Here is a 27,807-nt window from a genome sequence, read left to right as displayed (position 1 = left end):
CAGGACCACGACTGTTCCCATTGGGGAGCTCCAGGAGAGAGGCGTCGGCTGCAGGTGTGTAGACACTCCCCACACATGCTGGGGTCTGATTGTGACCTCTAACCTGAAAGTGGATGGGGTAATGGAATAGCCCCTCCCTCACAATGGGCATGAGTGTTGACTTGTCATTTACACCTCTTTGTCGCTTAAACTGGCATGGTGTCTCACTGTTTTTCAAGCAATCAGTTGTCCTCTTTGTCTCTCTTGCAGACACGTTTCATACTACCTCCTGGACCTCTCTCTTGTGCCTCTCAGACTGGTCATCCCATGGCGCTCCCATTTGTTCTTTCTTACATGTTTCGGACTGCTGAATCCGTCTCACTTGGAGATGTCTCTCAGACTGGTCATCCTATGGCACGCCCATGTGTCCTTTCTCACATGTTTCGTACTGGTGAACCTGTTTCTCCTGGACATGTCTCTCAGACTGGTCATCCAATGGCACTCCCATGTGTTCTTTCTTGCATGTTTCTGACTGGTGAACTTGTTTCTCCTGGACATGTCTCTCAGACTGGTTATCCTATGGCACTCCCATGTGTTCTTTCTTACATGTTTCGGACTGCTGAATCTGTCTCACTTGGAGATGTCTCTCAGACTGGTCATCCTATGGCACTCCCATGTGTTCTTTCTTACATGTTTCGGATTGGTGAATTTGTCTCACCTGGAGATGTCTCTCAGTGTGGTGATGCTGTCTCAATTCTTGTCTCTCATACTTCCTCACTCCTTGTTTCTGAGAATTGTTTCCCTCTCACTCGCGTGTGAGTGAGCTGCCATACTGCCGCTCTTATATTGGTCTCTCAGACTGGTCATGTTGTCTCGCACCCAGATGTCTTAGACTGATGGTGTCTCACTTCCCCTTTCCACTCAGCCTTAGATCCTCTCATGCCCCTCGTGTTTGTCCTGTTTTGCTGCTCTCATAGTAACACCTGTCTCTCAGACTGGTAGTGCAGTGTCACTCCCACGTGCCTCAAGATCTAGAGTTGTTGCCTCAAGTTTGTGGCTTGATCTGGAAGTTCACTAATCAAACCTTGTGTTCTTTTGCAGAAGCAGCCCCAGTGCTAGGTGACTCTGCAAGAGAACTCTATGGTAAGAACTCTATGGTAAGATGGCATTGCGGAAGGAGGCCGGGAGGAGACGGAGGGCTGGACCTGGGTGTGGAGGTGCAGGATTTCAAGGTGTCCACATCTAGATTGGTTACACTCTTCTGCATGTACTGATATTTCTTATGAGAAAAAAGCTGCAAACGTGCACAGCATTGGCTACTTGGTGTATTTTTGCTCTGTGCAAGCTTTTGCTCATGTTGAGCGGATTTTGTGTGTTTTGAACTACACACCTTTAATACATTGTGTAGGAAGCTGGCTCTGTATGTGGTATACGTGGTTATATCGTGCAAAGAGTCTAGACATTCCCCCAGAAGTGTACAGTGCTCAATGTAAACCCAAAGTCCTCTGGTTGTGTTTGTGTGGTCGAGCAGCCGTAAGATGTTTGTTATGCAGACAGTGATTAATAAATGACATACGACTCAAAAAAGAGATCCACACCAATTTTAGAAAAATAGGCTTTGTTCAAGTTTTATTATAAGACCAAGAAATGCTTTCTAAGTTCTAAGGGCGGTGCCTTTTCACTTTAAAAAGTGGGCACAGTGCAATTTTCAAGCTTTGCAATATTATACTATAGAGGAATACAATAAGGGGGATTTACCAGTAAGTACACAACTTACAGTTCCAGTCTTCGGGGTTTCAGATCAGCAGAGGGCAAGGTTCAGGTAAGCACAAGCGCTGCACCACCAGCAGCACAGGGGCGGCCGGGTGCAGAGGTCAAATCTGGAGTTAGGGCCCGATATTAACCAATGGAGACTGGGGGTGCTTGGATACACGCTGCTTGCAGGTAAGTTAGAGGCTGCTGTGGTGAAGCTTTGGTGGTTTAGGCAGGCACACAGGGACCACAAGGCAGCACCAAACATACACCACCAGCGGCACAGGGAGGCTGGGTGCAGGATGCAAACATGGTGTCGGGCGCCCAGTGCAAATCATTGGATGAACTTGGTTTTGGAAACAGGCTGCAAGCGTCGAACTGGAGGCTGCAAGAAGAACACGAGCGACAGCGGAGGTAAGTTGGGATACTGTGGGCCACAGGAACACCATCGGTCAAGCTCCCCAAGGCCCAGGGGCTATAGGTGCAGGGATGTCCTTTGATGTTGGGTTTATCGTACCGGAGCCGGTCATTGTTGAGGGGAGTCTTGGAATTTACACTGCAGGCTTCGCCGTGGAGTTCAGGGGGGCTCAGCCAATGCTGGACTTAGTCTCAGGATTGCTGGGTAACAGTTTCTTGACCTGGGGGCCACCTGGACTCAGGCCGGAGGCATTGGGTGCCGAGTGGTCAGAGATCGCAGTTCCAGAGGGCACCAGAGTCATTTGCCTTGGTTTCTTGGGTACAGGTCCACTGTCCTTGGGAGTTCTGATCTTCTTCGAAGGCAGGCCATCTTCCCAGGGGTTTTGGAGGTCGCCTGCTGCAGGACAGGCTTCATTTTCTTTGAAGGATTTCCAAAGCTGTAGACAGGCCAGTAGAGCTGGGGTCAAGTCAGTGGGTGTCTTAGCCATCTCTACACGGTGTCTTCTTCATCCTCTCCTCTTAGGGTCGGCAGAAACTAACTTCCGGGTCTGAGGGAGCCTCCTAAATACTAGATTTAGGGGTGTTACAGGGGAGTAACAGGTATGGACAAATGGGTTCCTTACCTGGGGTGTCTACACCCACTATTATGCCACCCACTTGTGGGAGGGGGCATAAGCTTACCCCTGATTGGATAAGTCCCACCGTCTCCAAGATGGTTGTCACTGAAAAGTGTGTTTTACTTTGCCTCCTGCACCTGTGGGGTGGAGTTGTCGAAGGAAGGGGGGGGGGGGGACGCCCCCTGTTCTTCCTAAGTTGTCCCACCAGTTCTCCTGCCAAAAGTAGGGCATTTGAACCGGGCACTGCCATCTGCTGCTATCAGAAGAGGCTGGGGTCGCATCACAAAGGCGGCAGGCCTTTGAAGCTTCCCTCTCGAGCACTGTGCCCATCCTGGGGAAGGAGGTGTGACCCCTCCGCCCAGGATGTGCTTTGTTTATGGCCTCAGAGAGCAGGGGCTCTCGACCCAGGGGGCCAGAAACATGTCTGTTGGTGGCCGGATGACTAAAACCGGTCAGAGACTCCACCAGCGTGGGTAGGTTTTCAGGGGGCACCTCTAAGGTGCCCTGTGAGTACATGGTTTAATAAAACCAACACTGGCATTAGTGTGGGTTTATTAAAAGGAGTTGTTTGGTACCAAACACTCCTAGGTTTAGGGAAACCATCATGGTGCCGGGGAACTAGAGTTGTTGTGTTTCCAACCCATGTGCTCTCAATGGCTTCCCTGGCACTTACAATATCTAAGAAAAGACTTAAATATTGTAGGGGCATGTCTGCTCTTGCAGATATGCCCACATCTAAGATACAGTGCACCTTGCCTAAGGCCTGCTAAAGAGGTGACTTACCTATACTGTAGGCAGTGCTGTTGCAGGGATTCTGCACATACACAGAACTATGCACAGGAAACCAGGACTTCGGTGTATTGTGGTGTACCAAAAACACGCCTCAGTACCCAGAACCCCTATCCGGCTAGCTATAGTATCCAATATGTTCTCCGTACTACAGCGGAGCTACCAATGATTGGATATCCTAGAACATGCGACTCAGGGCCTCTCAGAATTCGTGGGAACAAGACACTCTTTCGCTTCGATACTCATACTTGTTCACAATGTGAGTAACCAGAGACACTGTATAGTTTAAAATGTTTATTTTCAACTAACATGTTCTGTAATGCAGTACACGTGCTAACATTACCAAGGAAATGCATAAAAACAATATAATCAGCATGGTTACAATTCCATATAATACGAACGGGGATAGCATATTATAATGACAGTGGATGAAGCCTTATAGCGCTTTACCACCCTCCCCGTGCTACAAGCTATGTTTATTATATCAGTGGAAGACCTCTGGGCTAGGACAGCGGAACCCCCTACCTCAAGTCTCAGATGATAGGATTTACATCTCGGGACAAGCACAGCTCTTCCTCTGGAAAGGTTTTCTCCAAGTGTTGATAACTTGCATCCCGTGCAATATTAAAAGCACCCGAAAAGTCAGAATCGCAGCTGTGTTCCATGTTATGTCTATATGTGTGTGGGACGGACCAAAGCCGGTTAACCAGTGGAGTTGTTTTCTGGCCTTGAACACGATGTACAGACGAGAACTCAGAGCACAACAGAAATAGTGAAAGGCAGACAGTTCCCATGTGAAGCAGCGCGAGCAAAAGTGTTTACGGGAACCAAGGCATGTAGTGTCGTGTGCATAAGCGGCAAGGTGGCGTGGATGCAAAGCACGGACTAATGCTACCTTAGCAACGTCCGCTGGCACCCCTAAACCCTCACGACAGTGCTGGTTGGCATGGCACACAGGCAGTGTGCCATGTCAACTTTGTTTCTTTTCACTGCACCAGGGCATGCCACCTGCAGTGGCAGTGCCAATGCCTTGGTGAGAGGTTCCTAGGGGACCCTCTCCACTTCCCATACCCTAGATACCAAGGGTACCATTTAGTAGGGACTTACAGTGGACTGAAGTTGCCAATCGTGGAACAGTTTTAGGAAAGAAGCCCTGGCAAAAGGGAGCCTGTGCACTACAACAGAAACCACATCATTTTCCAGGCAGAAAGTGGGGGGCTAACCATGTCACAGAGGAACTTTCTCACACTGAGCAACAACGTTTTGCTTCCCTGGTCAACATAGGACACACTGTGGGTATTTTTCTGTTATTTGCACAGCATCCATGACTATTACTGTTTTCTTTGCCAACAAATATGTCATTCATGAAGAAATATATGTGTGTGTGTGGAGGCTTGTGGGGTCACTGGAATTGAAGGCAGTGGAAAATAATTGAGGGTGTTTCAGTGTGTTTTTTCTGCACCTTTGTAACAGTGGCCACCTCCAGTGCCCTTTTCAGAGCTAACATTGATGCAACCAGAGGGACAGCGAATTATCTTCTGAATCCACATTGCAGTTGTATGCCGCAGCACACTATACGTTCGGAGGGTAGGGAGAAACCATGTGGATGCACAGTTCGCTCTGTGCTAAGCAAGTCTGATAAAGAAGAAATTGGAGAATTTGAGCAGAAAAGCACGTGTCAAGCAGCGATTTTCTACTTGAAAAGATACACGCAACTCTTTGATCACGTGACCTGTGCTCAAAATTTGCCCAATGAGAATAATACTCTGAATATCTGCTAGGGCAGAAAAAACAGAGCAACTATATAACTTCTGTAGCATCGGTGGGTAGGTGTCTTTGAAAGTAGAGTAGAGTGTACGGGTGTCTGGACAGATGCTGACACCGTATGGCCTTCATTACGAGCTTATGGCTAAATTCCGATCCCTGTGCAAATACGTGTAAGAATTACGAGTTCTGTGAGAATTATCACATCCGCGCAGTTTTCCTCTGATAAATTGCAGCAGGCATACACTCTTTGAAACTTACTGAGGAGAAATGGCCTGGCAAAAAGGCAAATGTGGAATTTGCTGTGTTAAAACAGATTCAGCAAGTTATGCCTCGTTTCCCTGTTGAAAACTCGGTATAGGAGGTATTTACCACATGTGGTAAATACCTCACACGTGGGGTAGCAGTACTTACAACATGTGGTAAATACCCTACCCTATTCCAACAAACTTGTAATGGGGCCATTGGACATAAACATTGGACTGGAATTTCTGCTAGAGCAGGGGCAATAGGGGTGGAGCGGAACTGGCCTGTAAAAGGGGAGGAGTCTTGAAGGGGTGGTTCTTTGAGCCCACCACATCCTGGCCAGCTAAGGAGGGGGTGGGGCCACTAGTCTGGCACTACCCAGCTCACTGCCCTACCCTCCTGCAAAAATAAAAAGGCTTCTGAGGCTGCCACTGACATCCTAGGGAGGTTGTGAAACCCATGATGGACATCGGCTCCCAGACCCTCTAATGACAAGCTAGAGAAGCCTGCTCTCTGAAGAGGTTGCCACCTCACTTTGTGCCACTGCGTGATATCTGCTTTCCCCAGGAGACAGTATGAAAAATAGCCAATATTGTGTGAATTGACATGTCTTTTCTTAGGAGGTCTTGAACTGTGGCAACCACTGGCAGCACTAGGAATCCGTGGAGCTTCCTGGTAGCGCCATCACAGGGAAAGGCCTTTAGTGGCAGCGGCATCACTGCCCCTATGCCAATGTAGCACTGCCCATCTTGAAATAAAAATGTGTGCCTGTTACTCCCAGCCAGGCATAGCTGAGTTTGTGTCATGGAAACTGTTTGACCACTTCCGAGTCAATGGGGGGTCAGTAAAGCCATCTTATTTAAGTCCCGGTGCTCTAAAATGAGTTTAGGTACGAGGCCTGGGCAAACACCTGCTCAAATTACGCCCAGCCGTGAGCCAGTCTTAGTACCAGGTCAGGCTCCATGCCAGTCCCTTGTGGACATTCAGAGATGCAGGACTGTGTGGAGATCTCACAGTCCCCCCACAGCGTTTTAGACCATTGTGCAGGATGGCACAGAAGCTGTGAATAGGAAGAAATAAGGGTCACCTACTAATTTCAGAAGTAATCCATACATTGCCAGGAGTTCAAGGGTATGATGCGTACAGACAGTATATATAGAGGGGAACAGCGCAAAGAGATGGTAGAAATTGGACGGGAAAGCCAAGCTCCCAGACTTGTATGTGATATTCAAAATTCAATATGTTAAAAATATCTAGATAGATTTTGGGCTACAACATCAAAAAAAGCTTGTGTTTGCTATAGTTGCCACTAACACACATTAGATTGAAACACGAATGTCAAAATTAAAATAAAATATTTCTCAAATGAATAAAATATGAGAGTCATTAGGGGAAGTCATCTGCCCCATTCTCTTGGATAATTTTTTTCTTTTTTAGGAAAAAAAGGGCCCTAAATATCAGAAATCTCTATTGTGGGCAGAGAATACATTCTGAAAATACTATTGAGCAGTGGCTGCCCAGCTCGTAGGGCGCTGCGCCTGTAAATGGGACCGTATGCCGCTGAAAGTGTTGCACAGTATTCAAAGAATCTCCACATGTTTAATTTTAGCTATTATAAATCGTTTTTATTCAATAGGAGTCTTCCCTCTGTCGGTTAACTGTTAAATCTTGATACTTCTCTGTCGATACATTTTTCAGTGTTTTTGAGTTTTATGTCATTATATTTCAATATTAAACATGTGTTTCCTTGACTGAAACCCATTCCACAGAGTGGTGTTGCGGCTGGTGGCCTTGGTTAGTCTTCTGGTTTGTCCAGGGTCTTGCATTGAACTTGGGGATAAAAGCAGAAATGGGGAATGTTTTAAAGTCAGCCCAACATTGCATCAAGTGAGATAGACCTACCCTACACAGCAGAACTAAAAGAGCTTGTTCCCAGGAACTTTATTTAAAAAAAAAAAAGTAAAAACAAAATGGGGCCAGGTGTTTTATTGAAGAAGATATTTTTCTAAATAGATTGGGTAAAATTCCACACTATTACAGTCAGTTATGAAAATATATCTATTAAATATTCCCATACTTCAGTAAGCCTTGTTTCTCTGCAGCAACAAATCTTATATGTACTTATACAAACATTGTACGTCACTGGCTCAGATCTGCTTTTTTGGGTTGGATGGATTGAAGATTCCTCAAAACATAAAGCCCTAAATGCAGTGCCTGGTCTTCAGCTCTCCAGAGGCGTTACGTGTTTCCCGTATGGCCCGTACCGCCCTCTGTGAGTAGGTGCTCCTAAGAAGGATAACGTTCAAAGTCCCTTGTTACTCATTTGACCAGGGAGGATGGTCTCTGGTGAACCCTGTGAGATGCCTGCACGACCTCTTGTACTTTCAACCCCTAGTGCTCTGTGCTGAGACTCATGAACCCCCATCTCACGCAGGCCAAACGCCTAGAAGGACTTTAGTTTGCAATATGCGCTGTACTTGCAAAGCCACTTCGATGTCTTCATCTGTTGTGTTTTTGCTTCTGTCTTGAGTAGCCACAGATAAGGTGGCGCTGCTGATCGGTAACATGTCCTACCAGAACCACAAGGAGCTCCGAGCCCCCATGGTGGACGTGCATGAGCTGACCAACCTCCTGCGGCAGCTCAACTTCAAGGTGGTCTCCTTGCTGGACCTGACGAAGGACGAGATGGGGGCAGCCGTTAGCGAGTTCCTGCTGCTGTTGGACAAGGGAGTGTACGGTATGTGATCGAGGGTAGCATCTGGAGTGATACGTCGCATAGGCATGGTGATCAGTGGTGTGGCATGTGCTACATAACAAATATACAATCAATTTGGCTAATCCACACTCTGCCATGTCGCATAAACATCGTGGACCAGGGTGGTGTTATATGTACGCAACATCACTTATAAACTGTTTACAGGTGTAGCATGTATTCTGCAACCACATCATGTATTTTCATACATATACATATGTATATATTTTCTACAACTTAGCATGCTTGCTCTGGCTGCATATTCTCTTTCTCATCAAATATATACTGGGGCTGGTCTATATACTGCTCTTAAGTACTGGCCGCAGCTATAGTTCATACTCTACCACAGCATATGTATACTATGGCTTGGAGTGGTATAGACTGCAGCACATCAAAAGTACACAGTGCTGAGGGTTCCACAAACACTACCATTTTGCCTCCATAGATTGTGACCAGGTTGGTGTGTCACATGTATTTGGTAGCTGGGGTTCCATATATATTTTCTGCTGTCTTTGGTCACCAACTCCTCAGTTTAAGATGAGAAAAGTAGTTTCAGAGACCTCTGTACTGGGCATGGATGGTAGAAATGATGCGCTCTTTGATTTAGAAGATCACCTGCAGTATCTATAGAATTGGCTTTTTTATATTCCACATAGGTTTCTCTTAATTGCATAGTACTCTTGCAGGATACCTATGCTAGCCCGGTTACATAATGCATCCCTGCAGTGCCACATAATTCCAGTAGCTCTGCCTATTGGTTCATTTGTTTTCCCAGTTAAAGTCCAGTGACTTGGGGGTAAAAGCAATGCTCTTTCCCCTGTCCCACTGGTATTCCAGGCTGTTGATTTGTGTGATGACCTACGCTTAGGTTTTGAGATGCATTGGTTTTGTCTGATGAGGTCTGCTTTGGTGTTGAGATGTATTGTGACATCATTCACCGGATGGCCCCTTTAAACTAGGTGAATGGGCTCTTGCAAGTCAAGTGTGGACAAGAGGGTGTCCAGCTGCTGATGTGTATTCTTTTGACACAGGACTGCTGTACTATGCAGGCCATGGATATGAGAACTTCGGGAACAGCTTCATGGTGCCCACTGATGCCCCCCGCGCATACACGTCCGAGCACTGCCTGTGCGTGCAGAGCGTCCTGCAGCGGATGCAGGAGCGGCAGACTGGCCTCAACGTCTTCCTGCTGGACATGTGCAGAAAAAGGTGAGGACGTGTGACTGGCCCTCGTGGCTGCAGCTGTTCTGTGGTGGGTTACCGGCATTCAGACACAGATCTGCATTTCCCCATGCAGCATGCCCCATGGCTCTACACTAGTTCAGCATGGCCCCATGGCTTTACACTGATGCAGCGTGTACCTGTGGCTCTACACTGGTGCAGTGTCTCCCCGTGGCTCTACACAAGTGCAGCATGCCCCCGTAGCTCTACACTAGTGCAGCATGTCCCCATGGCTTTATACTGGTGCAACATGTCCCTGTGGCTCTACACTAGGGCAGCATGTCCCCATTGCTTTACACTGGTGCAGCGTGTCCCCGTGGCTTTACACTGGTGCAGCGTGTCCCCATGGCTCTACACTGGTGCAGCTTGTCCCCCTGGCTCTACACTAGTGTAGCATGTCCCGGTGGCTCTACACCAGTGCAGCGTGTCCCCGTGGCTCTACACTAGTGCACCATGCACCCGTAGCTCTACATTAGTGCAACATGCCCCCATGGCTTTACACTGGTGCAACATGTCCCCGTGGTTCTACACTAGTGCAGCAGTCCCCCGTGGGTCTACGCAGGTACAGCGTGTCCCCGTGGCTCTACACTGGTGCAGTGTGTCCCCATGGCTCTACACTGGTGCAGCTTGTCCCCCTGGCTCTACACTAGTGCAGCATGCCCCTATAGCTCTACACTAGTGCAGCATGTCCTGGTGGCTACACCAGTGCAGCGTATCCCCGTGGCTCTACACTAGTGCAGCATGCCCCCGTAACTCTACATTAGTGCAACATGCCCCCATGGCTTTACACTGGTGCAGCGTGTCCCTGTGGCTCTACACTGGTGCTGTGTCCCCCGTGGCTCTACACTGGTGCAGCTTGTCCCCGTGGCTCTACACTAGTGCAGCATGGCCCCGTAGATCTAGCTCTACACTGGTGCAGCATGTCCCCATGGCTTTACACTGGTGCAGCATGTCCCTGTGGCTCTACACTGGTGCAGCGTGTCCCCGTGGCTCTACATTAGTGCAGCATGCCCCCGTAGCTCTACACTAGTGCAGCATGTCCCCATGGCTTTACACTGGTGTAGCGTGTCCCCGTGGCTCTTCACTGGTGCAGCGTTTCCCCGTGGCTCTTCACTAGTGCAGCGTGTCCCTGTGGCTCTACACTGGTGCAGCGTGTCCAAGTGGCTCTACACTGGTGCAGCTTGTCCCCCTGGTTCTACACTAGTGCAGCATGTCCCCATGGCTTTACACTGGTGCAGTTTGTCCCCCTGGCTCTACAGTGGTGCAGCGTGCCCCCGTGGCTTTACACTAGTGCAGCATGCCCCGTGGCTCTACACTAGTGCACCAGGCCCCCATGGATCTACACTGGTACAGTGTGTCCCCGTGGCTCTACACTGGTGCAGCGTGTCCCAGTGGCTCTACACTGGTGCAGCGTGTCCCCGTGTTTTACACTGGTGCAGCGTGTCCCTGTGGCTCTACACTGGTGCAGCGTGTCCCCGTGGCTCTACACTGATGCAGCGTGTCCCCATGGCTCTACACTGGTGCAGCGTGTCCCCGTAGCTCTACACTGGTGCAGTGTGTCCCCGTGGCTCTACACTGGTGCAGCATGTCCCCATGGCTCTACACTGGTGCAGCATGTCCCCGTAGCTCTACACTGGTGCAGCGTGTCCCCGTAGCTCTACACTGGTGCAGCGTGTCCCCGTAGCTCTACACTGGTGCAGCGTGTCCCCGTGGCTCTACACTGGTGCAGCGTGTCCCCGTGGCTCTACACTGGTGCAGCGTGTCCCCGTGGCTCTACACTGGTGCAGCGTGTCCCCGTGGCTCTACACTGGTGCAGCGTGTCCCCGTAGCTCTACACTGGTGCAGTGTGTCCCCGTGGCTCTACACTGGTGCAGCATGTCCCCATGGCTCTACACTGGTGCAGCGTGTCCCCGTAGCTCTACACTGGTGCAGTGTGTCCCCGTGGCTCTACACTGGTGCAGCGTGTCCCAGTGGCTCTACACTGTTGCAGCGTGTCCCTGAGGTTCTATACTGGTGCTGAAATACCGGCCCCCTGTAACAGAAGCAGCAGCAGTGTTTTCCATCAGCATACCCCCCCCCCCCCACCCCTTTGTGTTGAGTAGACATATAATGAGGGTTCAGGAATTTTCCACAGAGCCTAGCGTATCACCAGGCCTCTAATTCCATTACTGAATGTCAGAGAATACCACCCCCCCCCTCCTTAATTTTGTTTTGTAAAAGAAAAAAAATGACATAAAAAATTCGGCAGTGTGCTTCCTCATCCACTTGTTTTAGAGACCAAAGCAGATGGACCTTTGGCACCACCTAGAGGCCGATTTGGCAAATTCATGTGTAGCGCATCTCATGTTTAGCATTTTCTTAAGAAGGGCTGTAACTTCTGATTTGGGCCTAATTTCGACTTCTTTTGCCTCTTTGGTGGCACTGGTCCCCATGGAACACAACTTTCCTTTTAAAGTCTCGCTCGTGTTTTCAAGTATGAGCAGGGCTCTTCAAACTTTTAGTTGTCAATCACTTTGAGTGAAACAATTTTAATCAAACAACTAATATAGCTGCTATTATTTTATTGAAATTCATACGTAAATGTTAAATATTGTTAAAAAAAATATGTGAAAAGGAAAGAGAGTCAGCATGGCAGACATCTCAAGACTTGTTTGAGGAGATACCTTACTAAAAACCGAAAGGTGTGTAAATCTGAAAACATTGTGAGTGAGTGAATCGGTGACTTGTGGGGTCAAGGAGTGTCTTCTATGAAATATTGACTTTCTTTGTTCATTTTTGTCTATTATATTCATGCAGTGGTATATTTAAAATGTTAAACATTGCAATAATATTCAGTTTTCACTAGATGCAACTCTTGCTGGATGCAGTGGCAAAATGGTTTTGTTTTTCGTTGACTCTTCTATAGAGGCGGAGGCAACTTTATACCTTCTCCTTGCAATAAAGTATACAAAAAATTGTCCAAAAAAAGCGATGGGTGGAATGCTTGAATTAATCTCAGCCACTGGTAATTATTCGGGCCGCATCCCTGCCCATTGTTATTTGGCACACCATGCCACCTCAGTTTGTGGCATGGTGGGCAAAAATAGCAATGAATTGGGATGCAAGTGATTGCCACTGGATGAGATTACTTCAAGCATTCCATGCAAAACACGCTGTAGTTTTTGCATTTGATGCCCTAAGTGCGTCTGGTATGCCCAAACGTAGGTCCCGGGCTCATTGTGCCACTGGAACCAAGCTATACCTGGCTGAAGAGCCATAACTAGGTTGAAACCGGTCACAGGATGAATGTTTCCAGTTCAGGGAGGATCTGGACTCTCAGTTCGGGCTGGACTGTTCCCATGAGGAGCGGGGTCAAGACTGATTTGCATATGGCTGGTTCCAAACTGAGGTGGCATGGTGGGCGAGAATACAATGGATTAAACCCAGATCTATGACTGGGGGTGAATGTTTGCATTGTTCATAATACTGTCTATCATCTGTTCTTTTTGCTTTTGTCACCCTAAGTGGGAAGGGTATGCCCAGACGTGGGTCCCTTGGTCACTACGCCACTGGATTCAAGCTAGCCTGGCTGATGAGGGGCGATACCCCCAAACCTGTCCTAGGATGTTTGCTTCCGGTCCAGGGAGGACCTGACCAGGCAGCTCTGGCTGGACGGTTCCCATAAAAAGCAGCATCAAGACAGATTTGCTTATGGCTGGGTCCAAACTGAGGCGGCATGGTGGGCAAAAAACAATGGACTGTGGTGCGGCTCTGAGCGATTGCCAGTGGCTGTGATTAATTCAAGCATTCCATCCATCACCTTGTGTTTATTTGCATTCTCCTTTCATAGGCAAGCACCTACTGGGCATCTCTTGGCCCTGCCAGGGGGCAGGTGGGTCCCAGATTGTCAAGACTGCTGGTGTAGAGAGAGCATGCTGATTCTCGGCTGGGTGTGAGATGGTGGGGTCGACTGGTATGGTTCACAGAGGCAGGGCTATTGTTCATCACTGGGAGTACAAAGCTCAGGTTTTGATTTCTTAATTTATAAAAATAAAAAAAAGCCTCACTGAACATATGTGCTATGTCATGTAGCCAGCCAGTAACTATGCATCTGGATCAGGCACAGGATAGCAGACATGCAGGCCTTTTATCACAAAGATAGCCCCACCCATGCTAACCATTCAGAAAATCAGAGGGGAACATTTTTTATATTATTAACTTTAAAACCCATGTGTCAGAGGCTTTTCAAAACGTTTCTACCAGCTGAAGGCATGCCTAAGGCAAGCCCGTCTGCGCCCATCCGCGACCCGATCGCGGCCAGTACCAGGAATCCTGGACCCCCAGCCATCCATCGCTACGAAACTACCACCCTCCTCGTACTCAAACCCGGAAGACACAGAGAGTGCCAACAGGCCTCGCCGAACACAACCCACAGCCAGTTCTCCTGCCTCCACTGCCGCCAGACATTCACCCCAACCCCGGCCCCCGACACCCTCGACGCCAGCACTGACGACGCCCTGAGATGCATCCTCCTCAACGTGCACTCCATGCACAAACACGCCGTAGAGATGTGGGACATACTCGACTCTCTCTCGCCCGACACCGCCTTCTTCACAGAGACCTGGACCAACGCCTCCTCCGCCCCCGACATCAACACCGCCATCCTGGATGGATACAAAATCCAAAGGAAGGACCGCCCCAACCACCCAGGGGGAGGCCTCTCCATCACCCACAAGAGCACCCTCCGCCTCACCACCTCCAGCGAAATCTTCCCATCCGCCGAACACCTACACTTCTCGATCTGGACCACCCTCAATGCCACACTCCGAGGGACCCTAGTCTACAGACCCCCCGGCCCCCGGACTCCCTTCGTCACCACCATCACCGACTTCATCGCACCCCACGCCATCGCCTCAATGAACTACATACTCATTGGAGACCTGAACCTCCACCTCGACAACCCCAACTCCACCATCCCCTGCGACAACCTCGCCGACATCGAACTCAAACAACTCGTCACCACACTAATCCACAGAGCAGGACACACCCTCGACCCCATCTTCGTGGCAGGAAACAGAGTCCACTTCAGCCACACAACGCAACGGCCATGGACCGACCACCACTGCGTGCACTTCACCGTTGACAAACCCAAAGCACCCAATCCAGCCCCACGCCCACCAAGAAGAAACTGGAGCAAGGTCACCGACGAGCAGCTCAACTCCACCCTCACCCGAGACAACCCCACCCGGACATCCGACGCAAACACCGCAGCCAGAGGACTCCACACCTGGATCTCCAACTTCGCAGACAAGCTCACCCCGCTACGCAACCCCGACAAACAGCGCCCCAGAAAAGCCGCCTGGTTCACCCCCGTCCTCCAAGAAGCCAGACACACCTGCAGACGCCTGGAGAAGAACTGGAGAAACTCTAAGACAGCTGTAAACTACTCCACCTACAAAAACGCCATGGCAGAATACCACAACCAAGTAAGAACCACCAAGAGGAACTTCATCCAAAACAAAATCTTCGCCAACTCCACCAACTCCAAGGAACTATTCAGCGTCATTCAGGAATTCACCAACCCACGCAGCGAAGCCACAGACATCACCCCAGCCCAAGACCTCTGCGACAAACTCGGAACCTACTTCCACCTCAAGATCAAAAACCTCTACGACAACTTCATCGACCACCCACCGGACGCCACAGCCTGCCGCCCGCCCCCCAGAGACACCAGCCAGCAGACCACCTCCAACTGGACACCGATCACGACCGAAGATACCGCCTCGACCATGAAAGGCATCCACTCGGGGGCCCCCACTGACCCCTGCCCCCCCTCACATCTACCACAGACCTGCAGCCACCATCGTACCCCAGCTACAATGCACCATCAACACCACCTTCAAAACCGGCACCTTCCCAGATGATTGGAAGTATGCAGAAGTCAGGCCCCTGCTCAAGAAGCCCACAGCTGACCCCACCGACCTCTAGAACTACCGGCCCATCTCGCTCCTCCCCTTCGCAACCAAAGTCGCAGAGAAAACAGTCAACAGGGAGCTGACACGATTCATCGAAGAGAACGCCATCCTCAACCCGTCCCAATCCGGATTCCGAAGCAACAACTGCACCGAGACCGCCCTATTTGACACCACAGACGACATCCGCACCCTCCTGGACCAAGGCCACTCTGCAGCTGTCATCCTACTTGACCTATCTGCAGCCTTCGACACCATCTCCCACTGCACACTGGTAGCCAGACTACATGGATCTCGGACGTACGCCCGACAGGACCATGGCTAACGGATGAATTCGTGCAGAACGCTCCTCATGACATCCTTGTGGAAACTAACAGCTCGATCTGCGTATATCCCGCTATCTCTTTATTCGAGTCGTTGACCCCTACGGGGCTCCGTAGAAGAAGTTGATTTTCTACCTTTGTGTCTCCACTACGCGCATCTGCCACAGATTCTCCTGCCTCATTTAGCAATTTTATATTCGTTTCTTGCAGGCCAGTATTCATTTTCCTTGGAAGTTTTAGCCCAAGTATGCCATCCCCTCATTTCTGACTCCACCAATTGAACGGCCTTGTAAACCTCTTGTTCCGCAAGCATTCCTACGACTTCCTGGTCCTGCGAAGAGCCAGCCTATGGCGGAACTAGTTCCCATGATTGATGTATCCCTTAAGATAAACCACTAAGGGCACGTCCCCACCGAATTACGTATCATACATGTCCCCCTCTACTTATCTCTCGGCGCCCTGATGAAGGTGTGACCCCTGCTTGGGTCATTCACCGAAACGCGCGTTGGCGCTTATACTCCAGACACCTGTAACGTCCATCTGTCTTCAGTTCATCTGGCGTTTGCACCCCTGATATGTTGTTTGTTTGTTATTTAATTGTATGATACATTTGTTCTCATTTGAATCTCATTACTTGATTTGTTTTATTGTCCTTGAATTGTGATGAATGATTGTGGATATGTATGTGTTGAATGTTGAGTGGGACATGTCACTGTTTTATACACCAATACTATGTATTGTCGCTTTTCGTATCACTAAACTGCACTAAAAACATTTTTACTAAACAAAATATTTAAAAAACAGTTAATACCAAAAGTTATACTATGTGTATTTACAAAGCAAAAAAACAATCAAACAAACTGAAAACCTATTTTTCGTATCAAACCAATATGTTGAACTCTCTGTTGTTCATTTCATGTTGTATGCACATTTAAGTGTGGTTTCAGCTCCTTACTAGTGGTGTTATAATTTGGGACCTAATTCTTAGGCCCTGTTTATTTATACGAGGGCTTGATTCTATTTTTGATTCATTTTAGCCAGACTACATGACGCCACATACAAGGGACAGCACTGGGCTTGATCCAATCATTCCTCACTGGAAGAAGCCAAAGCATCAGGCTGCCACCCTGCCTCTCCGATCCCACGAAAATCACCTGCGGAGTCTCACAGGGGTCATCACTAAGCCCGACCCTCTTCAACATCTTCATGGCCCCCCTCACAGCCATCGCCCGACAACACGGCCTCAACATTGTATCCTACGCTGATGACACCCAGCTCATCTTCTCCCTCACCAAAGAACCCACCAATACTAAACTCAACTTCCAGAAAGGTATGCAAGACGTCGCCGTCTGGATGACCAACAGCTGCCTGAAGCTCAACGCCGAGAAGACAGAAATCCTCGTCCTCGGAACCACCCCTTCAGCATGGGACAATACCTGGTGGCCGACCACCCTCGGAAGCCCACCCACCCCCGCAGACCACGCCAAAAACCTCGGCATCATACTCAACTCAGCACTCACCATGAACCGTCAGGTCAAGGCCGTCACCTCCAGCTGCTTCAACACCCTCTGCATCCTCCGCAAGACCTTAAAATGGATCCCCCCGGAGTCAAGGAAGACAGTCACCCACGCACTCATCACCAGCAGACTAGACTACGGAAACACACTCTACGCCGGCATCAACAAGTCCCTGCTCCACAAACTCCAGACAATACAGAACACCGCCGCCAGACTCTTCCTAGGCATCCCCCGGCACGAACACATCAGCCACCACCTACGAAGTCTCCACTGGCTCCCCGTGGAGGAAAGAGTCACCTTCAAAATCCTCACTCACACCTACAAATGCCTACACAACAGCGGACCCAAATACCTCGATGACAGACTCAACTTCCACGCACCCAAAAGAAACCTCCGATCTGCCAACCTCGCAGTCTCTGAAAACCCCCGCATCTACAGAGCCAGAGCAGGTGATTGATTGATTGATTGATTGATTGATTGATTAAACACAGGTACCTCACTTGCCGCTTGACCACTTCCCTGCTGCGGATCCTTAAATATATGCCATAGAGTTCTAAAAGTCCACTTTATTATAGTGTATAAATATGTAAATTAGGCTGCGAAAGGGTTGAAAAACAAACAGCCTCCATCTGAAAAAGTGGAATACAGTAATAGATGTGGCTGAAGGACAGATTGGTAATTAATATTATGTGAGCAAACATAGAGCAGGCTTATTTCAGGGACATGTTTTCTAGTTTGATCTCTCAAAGAAAAAGTTACAATAGTTTTGCGAAATTGTAAAAGTTCATGTATTATATTTGTAAATTATTAGCAATGCTACATGTGTGTAAGTGAGTTAATGAAGGTTAGAGGATTGAATCTTCATTCTGATTGTATACTACTGTGAAGGGGATGAGTAAACATTAAAAATAGGGAGAGGTAAAGGATGGAAGCGGAAAGCAATGGTAAGAGACCCTCCAATGGGAGAAACAGGAGCTTAAACTTTCACCTAATTAGTTGATGGACACTTCTGCATGGGGAGCCTGCCTCACCTTTCAGGAGGTGCCCACTGAAAAACTTACACCATCCCATGGAAAAGAGAGAATGATTTTTACATTTAGTTTCAAGTCCGTTGAAATACAAGACGACAAAATAAAGAGGCATGTGTTCACGTGATGGTGTGGGTGTGTGTGCAATTCGCTCAGCAAAGGCACAGTTGTCTGGCTAAAGTCCCCCCTTGTGGAACAAACCGGCACCAACTTACTTTACTGAGCTGAAAACCTCTAAAGTATATATTTTAACCCAGTTAGTTTGTGAAATTTTCTGTTCTTTTTCTGTTTTTTAGGAATATGAATGATGACGTCATACCCCAGATTGGCGCGCTCAAGGTCACCGCCAACATCGTTTTCGGATACGCCACGTAGGTGATTTAATTTCCCTTCCATAGTCTGCATCAGATGTGGAGCCCCCTAGGAGATGGGAGTGGGCACTATGAGCCTTGCCAAGGTACCCTCTATGGCCAGAGTCAGTGGCTCTTGGGCTCAGTTCAAACTTAGTGAGTTATTGTTTCTTTGTTGTCTTTCTTCCCTTTTTCCACCTTTTAGGAAGTGGCTGTCTAGTCACCCATTACCACTTTTCGGTTTGTTCCGATACTTCCCCCTTGGAAGGGACTGCGGGCGAGAGCGATGGCTTTATTATGAGGCACTGAAATGTTTTCTATTGTTTCTGAGTCTGCCATATAATATACAACCAAAGCCCTGGTCATGTGTGTTTCAGAGCACATATTGATGCTATATGTGGCTATTACTGTTTACTTAGTGCTTCAATTGTAGAAATAAATAAGTAAGTTCAGGAGCCCCAAATGTTCTTTAGGAACTGGTGAATGCTTGGGTTGTTGAATACTGAGGCTGTCTGGTCTTGATTCCACCTCATGCCTCTTTCTTCCATCCCCTACACTTCCTGTCTCTTTATCTCATGAATGCCAAGGATGCCTACCTCTCTCTTCCACCCCCCTACACTTCTTGTCCCTTTATCTCATGAATACCTAGGCTGCCTAGTCTTGATTCCACCTCATGCCTCTTTCTTCCACCACCCTACACTTCCTGTCTCTTTATCTCATGAATTCTGAGTCTGCCTAGTCTTGATTCCACCTCATCCCTTTTTCTTCCACCCCCTACACTTCCTGTCTCTTTATTGCATGAATTCCAAAGCCGCTCCAACTTGATTCCACCTCGCACCTCCTTCTTTCATTATCTACAGTTCCTGTTTCTTTATCTCACTCTTGCAGGCACTTTTTCATCCCAGCGTTGTTTTACTTTTTCCAGTCTTTCTCTTCCTCCTCCTTTCTTCCTTGTCAGGCTTATTTATTGTTCTGAGTCAAAGTCTGATGACAATAAATAAGCCCAGTCCCCAAAAATGAGTCTTGTTGCCCACTCTGGCACAAACTAAGCATTGCATTTACTGTTCCACCACTGCTCAGTGCCCCCCACTTCCTGTTCTCAGCAGTCTGAAATCCAGGTTCTTGTAGGCGCTATGGCCACCGTGCCAACCATGATGTGTTTTCTCCATCTTGCCATAGTCTACATCTGTCTCTGCTGCTTTTTGTCTTTCTGCAGTGCATGCGGGTTATTCCTTATTCTTTTGCCTGCCCCTGTGACTACTCAATGTCTCTTTTCTTTCTCCCTCTTCGTGTATCTTTGTAATCAGAAACTCTCGCCCCTCATGCAGAGCAGCCCATGTTCTTGCAGTGGTCGCTCCAAGCAGGAATGTCTTTTGAAACTCATGTCCCTTCAGTTTCAGTTTCTTGACCCCCTCTTACTCCACAGATGAGCCTATGGCCACTCAGGCCCCAGTCTGTACTTCAGTGGAGCTCTCTAGAAAGAGGAATCACAGGAGTAAAATATAAGAGCTACTGGCGTAAAATCCGTGGTTAGGGCCAGTGGGGCCATTGAGACTGTCCAGATGTGAGACTGAGCAGCCGGAAGTAGGACTCCCAGCAAGGGAGTATTGTAACAGCCAAGCTTTGATATTTAATCCACAGAATTGTGAGTGGGCACCAAGGTGTGATACTCACACCACAAGTGAGACCGAAGTGTGGGACTCAAACTCAATTAGCGACTCTGTTCCTTTTCTTCTGTGCTATCAGTTCATGGTGTCCCACCCCCCTCTCGTCTGTGTCACCCGCTAATGGCTGCTGCTCTAATTCTATCAATCAATCAGTCAGGATTTGTAAAGAGCGGGTAATCACCCAACAAGGTATCCAGGTGCTTCCATGTGTTCATTTCCTAGTCTGCTGTCCGTGGGCTCATTTCCTGATTCTGCTGCTTCCGCTTCTGGCAAACTCCTGCTTTTGTGGGCCTGATTTATGGCCCCGGTAACGGGGCGCCGTCACTCAAGAAGCTTCATACAACGCAGACGATAAGTGGTGTTGAATGCTCCCAGTTCTGACGGATCAGTGCTGTTTCTCATTAAGTGCTTCAAAAAAGAGCCTTTACTAAGAGCATACACAATGATACAGACGGGAGACCCCGATTCTTAAAGCCAAAAATACCTATATTTTACCTTTGTTCCAACTGAAATTACTTTCACTTGAATGCAAGCCAATCGGGAAAATAAATTCCCCTGTTTCATTTACAAAACCTCCCTCTTTTCTGCTTCTAAATGTAGTCGTGTATGTAAGTGCAACGGAATATCGCAAAACTCTCAGCTGATTCTCTGGGTCGGTTTAGGATGTTGGTGTTGCCCCGCTGCTCGCGACTGCACCTTTGCCACTTCATCCAAGTTCCATTCACCAATTAGATGGTATGTCCTTCTCTGCCCTTCCAGACATATGTTCCTTCAGTAAACTCTGGCAGTGTTGTTCATAATAGGTTGCTTACATGTGTAGTGCAGTATGCCATGATGTGTACATTTGACTAGCGCAACAGCCTCCTAGTTGACATCAACATTATCCCTTCTACTTGGACAGACAATCTCTTTAACCTCCCATGCTGATTTGCTCCTCTCTCTGCCAACATCGGGTTCCTGTCCAAGCACTGGGTACATTATAGACTCTTAACGCTGGTCTGCAAGGCAGTGCACAGCCCCCCAACATTTAACGTTTTGATGAACTTCTCCCAGCAGACAGCTTAGCACACTGTCTACCACCATCACTTGGTCATTCAGGAACCAGTGTGCCCCTTCACGATTCAGGTCCTTGGGTCCACTCAGACCCCACAGCTAGAACTGCTTCCCTCCAATCTCTGCTTTTAAGGTTGCCCTAAACACGCCTCCTCCGGCTCTAGGACCAGGAAGGGCGACAGCCCGCTCCCCCAACCTCTCACCGGTTCTTCTGGCAGCCCCTGCAGCCCAGTTTAAACATGTAGCTATGGGGTATATTTCACGTCTGTCTCCTGTCCCATGCAGGCCATGCCTCGTCAACACTTCTAAATGTATTGAGTGTATGTGTAGTGTTCCAGTTTAAAATGCCGCGATAGAGGGTATTCTTAGCCCCTCGCAGTCACTTCTGCATTGTGCTTGGGTGGGTACAGTTTTCTGTGACTTTTGTTCTTTCCAAGATCTTGATCAGAGCTCAGTCTGGAGTGATTGTTTTCTGCTGCGTGTGATTCATGCTGAGTTTCTGCCTACTGTCGTCTGACTCCAGTTCCTGCCTCCCCTCTTGTGACCCCCCTGCACCTCTTCTCCTTGAGACCCCATCTACAGCCCTCCTCCTCCTTCTGATCCTCGCTCCTGCTTTTCTGCCTCTCCTTTGACTCAAGCTCATGCCCGCCTCATTCTTGTTACGTCAGCTCCTACCCGCTTCTTGTAACTCCGGCTCCTTCACCTTCTTTTAAGACCCCTGCCCTCTTTCTTATGCCATCAGCACCTGCCCTCCTCCTTATGATCTCGGCTCCTGCTCTTCTTCTTGTGACTCCTGCCGTCCTTCTTGCGACCCCTGCTCTTGCCTTTCTCCGTATGACCCTTGATCCTGCCCTCCTCCTTGTGACCCCTGCTTCCGCCCTCCTTCTTATGACTCCTGCTGCCGCACTCCCCCTTGTGACCCCTGATCTCATTCTTGTGACCCCTGCTCCCCTCCTTGGGACCTCAGCTCCTGCCCTCTTTGTGACCTCAGCTCCTGCCCTTCTCCTTGTGACCCCTGCTCCTTCCCTCTTCCTCTTCCTTGTGATCCCTGCTCCTGCTCTCCTGCCTGTAACTCCAGCTCCTGATCTCCTCCTTGTGACTCCTGTCCTCTTCCTTGTGACTTCTGCTCCCGCCCTCCTCCTTGTGACTTCTGCTCCCGCCCTCCTCCTTGTGACTTCTGCTCCCGCCCTCCTCCTTGTGACTCCTGCTCCCGCCCTCCTCCTTGTGACTCCTGCTCCCGCCCTCCTCCTTGTGACACCTGCTCCCTCCCTCCTCCTTGTGACTTCTGCTTGCACCCTTCTCCTTGAGACTCCTGCTCCCGCCTTCTTCCTTGTGACCCCTGCTCTCACCCTCCTCCTTGAGACCTTGGCTCCTGCCCTCTTCCTTGTGATTCCTGCTCCTTCCCACGTCCTTGTGACCCCTGCTTCTGCTCTTCTTCTTGTGACTCCTGCTCCCGCCCTCCTACTTGTGACTCCTGCTCCCGCCCTCCTCCTTGTGACCCTGGCTCCCGCCTTCCTCCTTGTGACCCTGGCTCCCGCCTTCCTCCTTGTGACCCTGGTTCCCGCCCTCCTCCTTGTGACCCTGGCTGCCCTCCTCCTTGTGACCCCGGCTCCCGCCCTCCTCCGTGTGACCCCTGCATCCGCCCTCCTCCCTATGACCCTTGCTCCTGCCCTCTTGCATGTAACTCCAGCTCCTGCCCTCCTCATTGTGACTCCTGCCCCCGCCCTCCTCCTTGTGACCCCTGCCCTCCTCCTTGTGACCCCTGCCCTCCTCCTTGTGACCCCTGCCCTCCTCTTTGAGATTCCTGCATCCGCTCTCCTCCTTGTGACCCCTGCTTCCGCCCTCCTGCATGTAACTCCAGCTCTTGCCCTCCTCCTTGTGATTCCAGCTCTGGCCCTCTTCAACCTTCTGACCCCAGTTCCCGCCCTCCTCCTTGTAACTCTCTCTGCGCCCCCTGCAGGTGTGCCGATGCTGAAGCCTACGAGATAAACCAAGGTGGACTCTCCAATGGCATCTTCATCAGCTTTCTGAAGAAGTGGCTGCTGGTGGACGAGAAGATCACCGTCCTCCTCGACAAGGTGGCTGAAGGTGAGGCATGGAGGATGGCGAGTGCTGGGTGTGAGAGGGCGGCAAGGCTGGGTTTGAGAGGGTGGCAAGACGGTGTGAGAGGGTGGCAGGGCTGGGTATGAGAGGGCGGCAGGGCAGGATATGAGGGCGGCAGGGCTGGGTGTGAGGGCGGCAGGGCAGGACATGAGAGGGTGGCAGGGCTCGGTGTGAGAGCGGCAGGGCTGGGCATGAGAGGGCAGCAGGGCTGGGCATGAGAGTGGCAGGGCTGGGCATGAGAGGGCGGCAGGGCAGGGCATGAGAGGGCTGCAGGGCATGATAGGGCAGCAGGGCTGGGTGTGAGAGAGCAGCAGGGCTTGAGTAGGTAGCAGGGCTGGATATGAGAGGGCGGCAGGGCTGGGCGTGAGAGGGCGGCAGGGCTGGGCTTGAGAGGGCGGCGGGCTGGGCATGAGAGGGCGGCAGGGCTGGGGAGGAGAGGGTGGCAGGCCTGGGCATGAGAGGATCATAGGGCTGGGCGTGAGAGGTTGGTAGGGCTGGGCGTGAGAGGGCAGCTGGGCATGAGAGGACAGCAGGGCTAGGCATGATGGGGCAGCAAGGCTGGGCTTGAAAGGGCAGCAGGTGCCGGAGAGTAGGATCTGCTTCTTATAGTTACCTCCACTTTTTGCTGATGTTTCACTGTTTTTCGACTTTAGTCTGGCTGGGTCCCTGCTAACCAGGACCCCAGCCTAGCTGCTTCCTCTCTAAATGTATTACCAGTACTTTAGGTTTAGGTACTGACGTCGCCTTCCTCACGGAGACCTGGATGAACGCCTCTTCAGCTCCCGACATCGCCATCGCTATCCCAGAGGGCTACAAGGTCGTCCGGAGGGACCGAAACGCCAACCAGATGGGAGGAGGCATCGCCATCATCCACAGGAACACCATCCGTCTCACGACCAGCACCGACAACACCCTGACCAGCGCCGAACACCTGCATTTCCAGATCCACACCAACCCGAACACCACCCTCAGAGGCACCCTGATCTACCGACCCCCTGGACCACGCACACAATTCAGCGAGGACATCGCCGACTTCGTCAGCCCGCATGCCCTCCCCTCCGCCGACTACATCCTCCTGGGAGACCTCAACTTCCATCTGGAGAACAACAACGACCGCAACACCAGCACCCTGCTCGACAACCTCGCCAACCTGGGACTCAAGCAACTGGTGTCCACCCCCACCCACCTCGCCGGACACACACTCGACGCAGTCTTCTCATCCAGCACAGACATAGACTTCAGCCACGCCACAGAGCTTCAATGGACGGACCACAGCTGCGTCCACTTCACCTTCAAGAGAACGACGACCCACCAACACCAGCAACAGGCAGCCCGCAGAAGCTGGAACAAGATCACAGCAGACCAGCTCGCCACCTCCCTGAACCAGCACCCTCCTGCCAGCTCAGCGAAGCCCAGCCAAGCCGCCGACAACCTCACGAAGTGGATCAGCAACTGCGCGGACGAACTCGCCCCACTGAGGACCCCGCCTAGCAGACCCGGCAGCAAGAAGGCCCCATGGTTCACCGACGAACTCAAGAGCTCCAAGAAGAACTGCCGAGCCCTCGAGAAAGTCTGGAGAAGGGAACCGACACCAGACAACAGGACCTCCTTCAAACTTGCCACCCGGAAACACCACCAGCTGATCCGCGCCGCCAAGAAAACAGCATTCAAAGACCGGTTGGACAACAACGCACACAACTGCAAGGAACTCTTCAACATCGTGAAAGAGCTTTCCAACCCCAGCGCAGGAAACAACGACATCACCCCATCGCAAGACCTCTGCAACTCCCTCGCTTCATACTTCCACAACAAGATCGCGGACATACATAACAGCTTCAACAACCAACCAACGCACACCATGACCGAACAACCACCCCCCACCACCACCCTCCACGCCTGGACCCCGATCAGCACCGAAGACACCATCCGCACGATGAACTCCATCCACTCCGGATCACCGACCGACCCCTGCCCTCACCACGTCTTCAACAAGGCCGACGCTGTCATCGCACCCCACCTGCGAGACATCATCAACACTTCCTTCGACACCACCATCTTCCCTGAGAGCTGGAAGCACGCCGAACTCAGCGCCCTACTAAAGAAACCTACAGCGGACCCCACCGACCTCAAGAATTACCGCCCCATCTCGCTCCTCCCGTTTCCAGCCAAAGTCATCGAGAAGACCGTCAACAAGCAGATGGCCGCCTTCCTCGAGACAAACGGATCCCTCGACCCCTCACAGTCCGGCTTCCGAGCCAATCACAGCACCGAGACCGCCCTCATCGCCGCCACCGATGACATCCGAGCCCTGATGGACAATGGAGAAACAGCGGCCCTCATCCTCCTAGACCTCTCTGCGGCATTCGACACGGTCTGCCACCGCACCCTAGTACGGCGCCTCAGCAACATCGGAATCCAGGACAAGGCGCTGGACTGGATCATCTCCTTCCTCGACGGAAGAACACAGAGAGTCCGCCTACCACCGTACAAGTCAGAGGCCTCCGAAGTCACCTGCGGCGTCCCTCAAGGATCATCTCTGAGCCCCACCCTCTTCAACGTCTACATGAGCCCCCTCGCGGCCATCGTACGCAAACACAACCTCAGCATAATCTCCTACGCCGACGACACCCAACTGATCCTCTCCCTGACCAACGACCCCGCCGCCGCCAGATCCAACCTGCACGAAGGGATGAAAGAGGTAGCCGAGTGGATGACGACCAGCCGCCTGAAACTGAACTCGGACAAGACGGAGGTCCTCATCCTGGGCTCCTCACCCTCCGCCTGGGACGACTCCTGGTGGCCTCCCGCCCTGGGCACCGCACCCAAACCGACAGACCATGCACGCAACCTGGGCTTCCTCCTGGACTCCTCCCTCTCCATGACCAGGCAAGTCAACAACGTCTCCTCGGCGTGCTTCAACATCCTACGCATGCTACGGAAGATCTTCTGGTGGATCCCCACCGAGACCAGGAAGACCGTCACCCAGGCCCTCGTCACCAGCCGACTGGACTACGGCAACACCCTCTACGCCGGTACCACCGCCAAGCTCCAGAAGAGACTCCAGCGGATCCAGAACGCCTCAGCCAGACTCATCCTCGACATCCCACGAACCAGCCACATCTCCGGACATCTGAGAGACCTTCACTGGCTCCCCGTCAACAAAAGAATCACCTTCCGCCTCCTCACCCATGCACGCAAAGCCCTACACGACCAAGGCCCGAGCTACCTCAACAGCCGAGTCAACTTCCACGCTCCCAAACGCCACCTCCGATCAGCCAACCACGCCCTCGCCGCCGTCCCCCGCATCCGAAGAGCGACTACAGGAGGAAGGTCCTTCTCCTACCTGGCCGCCAAGACCTGGAACTCCCTCCCTACCGACCTGCGCCTGACCCAAGACCACCTCTCCTTCAGGAAGAAGCTGAAGACCTGGCTGTTCGAGCAGTAGCGGCACCCCCCCCCCCCCTCCCCCCCCCCCAGCGCCTTGAGACCCTACGGGTATGTAGCGCGCTTTACAAGTGTCACTGATTGATTGATTGATTACACTCCAGATTGGATTCTGGGGTACCCTTATAAGTCCCTAGTATATGGTATACTATGTACCCAGGGCATAGGTACCCCAGAGGCCTACCAGGGGCTGCAGCATGTATTGTGCCACCCCTGGGAAGCCTTCCAAAATGACACCACAGGTCTGCTACTGCAGCCTGAGTAAGGTGGTGTATGCACCCCTTACTGAGATATAGGTTACCTATATCTCTCCAGATCACTGCACGTGTAAACCTATCAGTAACCCCTATGGCAGGCCTTTAAAATCCTGAAGGCAGGGTGCTGGGTTTCATGTGAGAGGGTGACCATGCATGAGCAGAGCAACTCTGCAGCTTTCGGAACCTTTATTCCAGGGTTGTTTGTGATGCAGCCAAACCATATACTCTTAAGTGCATTATAACCTCGCGGTAAATGCTAACTTTGGGATGACTGCATGGAAACATGTCGTGTTTGGTGTCAAACACCTTGGCATCGTAACCCCACACTAGTAACTGGTGTGGGAGTATGATCCCACCCTTCTAGAGGGAGAACCATGACAGCACCGGTATACCTGGTACCAGCTTAACAGACCCTGGCATCACAAAATGGATGCTGCCAGCCACAGACACGAGTCTGCCCTCCTGCTGCTGGATGAAACTCCGGCAGGGAAGGCCTGGACAATAGGTTTCCTGTCACAGGGAGGTGTGACCATCTCTCAGACAGGCTTTAGTGTATTGGGGCTGGGTGGGTGCACTT

The 27,807-nt window shown here is 50.7% G+C and overlaps 1 protein-coding gene across 2 annotated transcripts in view; it reads left to right on the top strand.

Annotated features, from left to right (window-relative positions):
• LOC146772429 (mucosa-associated lymphoid tissue lymphoma translocation protein 1-like) overlaps nt 1-27,807 on the top strand; it is a 66,471-nt gene that overhangs the window by 23,474 nt on the left and 15,190 nt on the right. For both annotated transcript variants that reach the window (XM_085639851.1, XM_085639852.1), the window contains exons 8-13: nt 4-54; nt 1,081-1,122; nt 8,098-8,301; nt 9,348-9,525; nt 18,653-18,727; nt 23,387-23,514. In XM_085639851.1, coding sequence (XP_085495977.1) covers nt 4-54; nt 1,081-1,122; nt 8,098-8,301; nt 9,348-9,525; nt 18,653-18,727; nt 23,387-23,514 — 678 coding nt within the window. The remainder of the gene's footprint in view (nt 1-3; nt 55-1,080; nt 1,123-8,097; nt 8,302-9,347; nt 9,526-18,652; nt 18,728-23,386; nt 23,515-27,807) is intronic.

The sequence above is a fragment of the Triturus cristatus genome, chromosome 12 (genome assembly GCF_964204655.1).
Source record: "Triturus cristatus chromosome 12, aTriCri1.1, whole genome shotgun sequence".
In the NCBI taxonomy this organism is placed as follows: Eukaryota; Metazoa; Chordata; class Amphibia; order Caudata; family Salamandridae; genus Triturus; species Triturus cristatus.
This window is presented reverse-complemented; position numbering and strand designations above follow the sequence as displayed.